Source organism: Diospyros lotus, chromosome 2, assembly GCF_014633365.1.
Source record: "Diospyros lotus cultivar Yz01 chromosome 2, ASM1463336v1, whole genome shotgun sequence".
Lineage (NCBI taxonomy): Eukaryota > Viridiplantae > Streptophyta > Magnoliopsida > Ericales > Ebenaceae > Diospyros > Diospyros lotus.
This window is the reverse complement of record NC_068339.1, coordinates 13,916,044-13,922,007: the sequence shown is the minus strand read 5'-3', so window position 1 is coordinate 13,922,007 and position 5,964 is coordinate 13,916,044. Positions and strand designations below refer to the sequence as shown.

Sequence of the window (5,964 nt, the reverse complement as noted above, 5' to 3'; positions counted from 1 at the left end):
AAAAAAAAAAAAAAGAACCGGTGGCGGCAAATGAAAAAACAGCTGTTTAGCGTTAAGCACTGTGAAGGACGTGAATAAAAATTTGCAAGCGTGGCATTTAGATTAGATTAGATTAGATAAAGATCTTAACGAGGAAAATTAGGCATTATTCCTTTATATCTCATCGTTCAAAGCAACCACAAGGCTGGCTGCGTAGCAAATCCAATCACCAAGTAAAACTTTTATTGCTTCTTTCCTTCAACATAGTCTCCCTTTCATCCTTCTGACTTTCTCTCACTCACTAGTGGCAGATTCCTCTCTTTCGGTGCCAAAGATGCCCATTGTCTTGCACGCAAAATGATATGAATTTTTCTCTCTCCTTTTTCCCGAGAAACAAGCAAATTAGGAGTCTAGAATGGGTATAGAATATCCCTTCATCAGCCACGTGAAGAATTAAATTATCTGTTGTAGCTGCCCACTTGAATCCTTCTGATTTTACAGTTCTGGACTAACAATTTGGGGATAGGATTAATTAAGAAAGCCACGCTTTGGCATGTAATGGGTGATGTGCTCGAAATTTTCTTTTGAATAAAAATTGTCAAATAATTTTCAACATTTTTTTCCTCGGTCTCGTTTGGGACCTCACATAAATTTGGACTTCATTTTTCTTACAAATAACTATAAAAATATTCTTTTAATGATATTTTAAACCAAAAATTACTTAAAAAAATTATTTTCTATAATTTTACAAGATAAATGATATCTTCACTCATATTCTAAACCATCTTCAATACATTATATACAAATTTACTCACACAACTCCATCCAACTAAGAGAGGCAAAGCATCCAGAAAATATGAATACATGATCCCTCAATTTGTGGGATCTCATAAAGTAAAGATGTTTTGTCTCCATTTCTTACACTCTTCTTCAAGTTGGAGAATAAATGTTGGTCATTCTCAATTTGTAAATACAGATATTGAAACTTAATTTCTGAAGTACTTTAGTTAGAATATCAATTTCTTGAGATTTGGTAGGAATGTACAACAAGGCGATAATCTCATTCTTAGTCTTTGACTTGATGAAGTCTTTGTCAATTCTCACATGTTTGATTCAATCATGTTGAATTAGGCTATGGATTACATTAATAGTTGATTTGTTGTCACTAAATAATTTCATAAAACCTGTTACTGGCATGTTTAAGTTTGTCATCAATCTCTATATCTAAATGAGTTCACATGTTCCTTGAGTTATGGCTCTATATTCTATTTCTGCATTGTTTCGAGCAATTACGGACTGTTTTTTGTTTCTCCATAATTACCCCAAACTTTTGTGCAATACTTAGTTGTTGGTTGTTGATGGCGGATGCTCGAGGTATGCACCGCGACAGAGGTCTGGCGGTGACCTTGTTGCCGGGGATAAGAGAAAACAATGACAATGGTTAGCGCAAGGAGATGGTTGTGGAGAACCAACGTGAATGATGGGCTATGGACGACACAGCTTCTAGAAACGCCAAATAAAAGGCCTCCGCTCTTGGCCTTTGACTGTAGTGGTGAGTTCGTCTGCTAGAATGGTGGCAGATCGACGGTGGTTGTGGGAGGTTGGGATGACAACAAACGCCGAAGCTTCTCTGTTCCTAGCATTTTGATAGCAACGCTGACTTGTCTACTAGAAGAATGGCAAATCGATGGCGATTGACTTGGGTTCTGATACCATATAATCTTACAAGATAAATGATATCTTCACTCATATTCTAAATAATTTTTAACACATATAAATTTACTCACACATCCCCATCCAAGTAAGAGAGATAAGACATCCAGAAAATATAGATACATGATCCCTCAATTTATAGAATCCATAGAGTAAGGATGATTTGTCAAATATTCTAAACAATTTTCCATGCATTGTCGTTAGTGTGAACATGAAAAGCATTATTCCGAATGTCAAATATGCATTCAAGGGAGCTACAGGTTACAATGTATTCTTAACATAGGTACAATGTATGGATTTCAAGATGAAAATTTTTAACTTACCTTCAGCTGCAAGTTTAAAGGCATCTTTGAAAAAACAAAAAAGTTGAAACTTTTAGGGCGGCATCATACGAATAATTAAATGCGTATACAAATTTTAAATTTATTACAATAACTGCTAGCACATGTGATGTGTCAACCTTTACACTATTCGAATAACTTTTTGTCTCACTTCAATAATAAAAAAAATAAATATCTCCAAAAATTGTTATATGTAAAGTATATATAGACTAGAAAGAAGTAGAAATTGTTATGTTGACAATTTCTTTTACATAAATAATTACTGAAAATTTTAAAAATATGAACCAATTTAATGGATAATTTATTTTGATGTAATGAAACTCAAAAAAAGGCCAGATCATTCCAATATAAAAATTTAGTTAACTTTTTTATTTGTAGAGAATTAGCAAAGAACTTTATAGGAGATTATTTATAATGATCAATTACACGACATAAAATTGGGGTAAGAATATATAGACAAAAAATTGTGGAATAAAGAAACTTATTACCAACCTTACATTTGAATCAAAAATAGACTGACTAAAATAATTTATAGTTATAAAAAATATAACAACAGTGTCATTTAGGTAACATTCCAACATATCGTTTCAAAAAATTAAAAAAAAAAAAAATTTATGACATATCAAACTTTATTATTTTGTAGGGTCATTAATCATTTTTATTTATACTCGTGTATCATATTTTGGTATCTCTCGCTAAATACTTTTTAGCTTTACTCTACCTTTTCCTAGATGCTTGTGACTTGTCATCAACTTGTCTCAAAATAGCTTTTCCTTTTCCCATAATTAAATAATTTTAATTTTATTTATATATTTTATGTTTAATAAAATCTATTTCAACTTATTACAAATAAGTTTATATGCAATTTTTTGGCTAAATATATATTTTTCTCATGTATTTACACATTTTTTTTATTTAGATACTCTTTACTTTTTTACTATTTCAATTACGATAATTTAACTTTTATATTTTGATAATTTTTTCATATAAATATTTGAACTTTTTATTGTTTCGATTACACCTTTAAACTATACATTTTTTAGTCAATTTAATCTCTTATCAACAATAATATTTTGTGCGATTGGTATATTTAACACTTGTATTGATTATACACGCAACAAAATACATAAATATAAAAGTGTAACATTAAATATTATTTTAAAGTGTTCACTATCATTTTTTTATAAATAATTGTTTTAAATATTTTTTGTAAACTTATAAATTAAATAAATAATTATATAATACTAACTTTTTTTCAAATATAATTAAAGAATAAAGTATTAAAATACCAACAGAAAATTAGTGAAATTTTTTTAAAAAAATCTACATGTAATAAAATTGAAACTTCAAACTAAATGAAAGAATTGAATGCAGATATGGTGCCACTGTAAAATATAACAAGTTTTGAAACTTCAATTTTACGCCAATGAGCTCTCATTTGGTTTGAAATTTCAATTTTATTATATGTAGATTTTTTTTAAATTTTTCTTTAATTTTCTGTTAGTATTTTAATACTTTATTCTTTAATTGTATCTAAAAAAAGTTAGTAACTTAGTATTATATAATTATTTATTTAATTTATAAGTTTACAAAACATATTTAAAACAATGATTTATAAAAAAAAAAAAATGATATTTGAACACTTTAAAATAACATTTAATGTAACACTTCTATATTTGTATAATTTGTCGTGTGTTTAATCAATATAATTGTTAGATATACTAATCACACATAATATTATTCTTGAGAAAATGTTAAATTGACTTAAAAATACATAAATCATGAGTGTACTCGAAATAATAAAAAGTTTAAATGTCTTCACGAAAAAATATCCAAATATAAAGAATTAAATTGACTCAAAATTATATAGCTCAAGAGTATAATTCAAAAAATAAAAAGTTCAAGCATTTAAATAAAAAAAAAAAAAAACGTGATAGGTATAAAGATTTTATGTATTTGACCCAACTTTTTCTTTTATTTTATGATTCCACATCCATACTTAACATTTTCATCTATATAAGACAAATATCTTGCAAATATATGGATAGGATAATGTTTTTTTGGTCAAGAAATTGGATCTAATGTTGCTATCATATAAATAACATTCTTATTAATCCCTCCATCCTTTTAAATGCTTGATTCAAGATATCTGAAGTAATTTTTTTACAAAAAAAATTACATGTGATACCTCTAAAATTTAGGATAATTGGAAGACCTATCCTTGACTTTTAAAAAAATACAGCAAGTAGCCTTAAAATTCAGTACTATTTTTCAATTTTTCTTACCATTAAATATTTTAAAATGCCCAAAGTGCTCTTATATTTAAAAACTCAGTTCTTTTCTCATTTAAAAACTCTCTTTTCTCATTGTTCTTTCTTTCTCATCTTAAACCAACTTTCTCTCTCAGTTTGCCAACAAGAATGGTGACAATCCCTCATTTCTAGTGATGGCATTAATTCACAAGAAGGATAATCATTTTTCTCTGTCAAAGACTAAGATCTTCTTCATCACCTCTCTCTTTATCCTTACTTCTCTCACTCTCTTTGATTTGCACTTCTTTGTAAATTGAAAGGGTTTGATTTGTATAGAGTTCTCTGTAAATTGAAATGTTACAAACCCTTTGATGCGGTGATCTACAAAGGATTTTATTCGATGACAACAAAAAAGAAAAAAAGATAAAGAAAAATCCTTATATTATTGTCGTCATGCAAATCAGGGGCTAACACCATTAAGTTCTCTTATTTACGAATTCATATGGTGTTTGATCAAAACCCAAATACCTAGTAGTTGCTGACAATTGTTGGTCTTTTTTTATTTTTATTTTTTTAAAATCAAACGATAGAAAAAAAAGAATAAAAGATAAAATGATCATTTTGTTTATTTATTTAACAATAGAGATAGTCATTGCTATTTCTAAAACATGAAGGATAATTCTTGCCATGACGTTAAATTTTAGGAGTGATTATTACAATTTTTTTTAATATATCCTCCAATTTTACCTAACATTGTTAATATAAAAATTTTATGACTATTATTTTCGTAATATTGTAGCCTCCAACTTAATATAACAACGGTAACAACCAGAGCAGCCCAGCCTGGGCAGACAAGATCTGTGTGTAGCCGAATTCTTTGATCTGGAACCTAATTCTCCGGTCAGTTTTGCCACTTTACACATTTTAACTTTAGCTTTGTTTGGGTTGTTCTTTCCTTTCAATACATATTTTCACACTATATTATTCCAAAGCATCTCTGTATATATTAACTCCTTATCTAATGCTGAAGCTCATCAACATAATCTACCTGGTTTTAGATCTCTCCAGAGATGAGAGCTCAAGTGCTTGTATGGCTCTTCTTCTTCCTCTGCGCTAGAGCTTTGCCATGCCGTGCATCTGAAAGCTCCATCACACCCAAACCTAGAGGCTCCGACCAGCTTCTCCTGTGCGAAAAGCAATTCAGAGGTAAAGAGTTTAGCGTATATGAACTCAACTGGCGAACTAAAATTCATGAAACTATAACATGCAATATGTTATTACTGTTAAGCTCATTATTTTGTCGTTAATCCTACACAGATGAAACGAACGCCATTAGTGAGACATATCGACAAGATGATCAACGACGACGAGCAAGTGAAGTGCACGAAATTATTCACAAAAGGAAAGGAGTTTACGGAGGTGCAGACATCTATAAACGCCCTCCAAAGTCTCGCAGTGGAGCGAGCCCCTTGCCTGTTCTTTCAGCAGCAATTGGGCATGTTGTTGTGGGTTTTCTTGCTTTTGCTTTCTGCCTCTGACTCCCAATGGCAGGTTGTTCTGATGTTGAATTTAACCATTTGGAAGAACCAACAAACATTTGCTAGAGATCTTTTGATGTAATCATTTGCACAACCTGCTCATATCAGTGTTGTCATTCCGTTTGTAACCAAATATTGTGT

At 29.9% G+C, this 5,964-nt stretch overlaps 1 protein-coding gene and 1 long non-coding RNA gene across 2 annotated transcripts; one reads left to right on the top strand and one right to left on the bottom strand.

Annotated features, from left to right (window-relative positions):
• Window positions 1–5,168: 5,168 nt before the first annotated feature.
• On the bottom strand, window positions 5,169–5,833 carry LOC127795211 (uncharacterized). The gene is made up of 2 exons (XR_008021760.1): window positions 5,701–5,833; window positions 5,169–5,469 (listed from the first exon to the last, which is right to left on the bottom strand). It is a non-coding gene; the product is annotated as an uncharacterized LOC127795211 (long non-coding RNA).
• Window positions 5,349–5,964, top strand: LOC127795210 (uncharacterized). Its single transcript, XM_052326748.1, has 2 exons — window positions 5,349–5,491; window positions 5,603–5,964. The coding sequence occupies exons 1-2, from the start codon at window positions 5,356–5,358 to the stop codon at window positions 5,821–5,823; spliced, it is 357 nt and encodes a 118-aa protein (XP_052182708.1). The 5' UTR covers window positions 5,349–5,355; the 3' UTR covers window positions 5,824–5,964.

What these genes read in the sequence shown, in the direction of transcription:
- LOC127795210 (XM_052326748.1), top strand. Translation starts at nt 5,356, where the DNA reads ATGAGAGCTCAAGTGCTTGTATGGCTCTTCTTCTTCCTCTGCGCTAGA. An exon ending in GTGCGAAAAGCAATTCAGAG is followed by an intron (nt 5,492 to 5,602) that starts GTAAAGAGTTTA and finishes AATCCTACACAG; the next exon opens with ATGAAACGAACGCCATTAGT.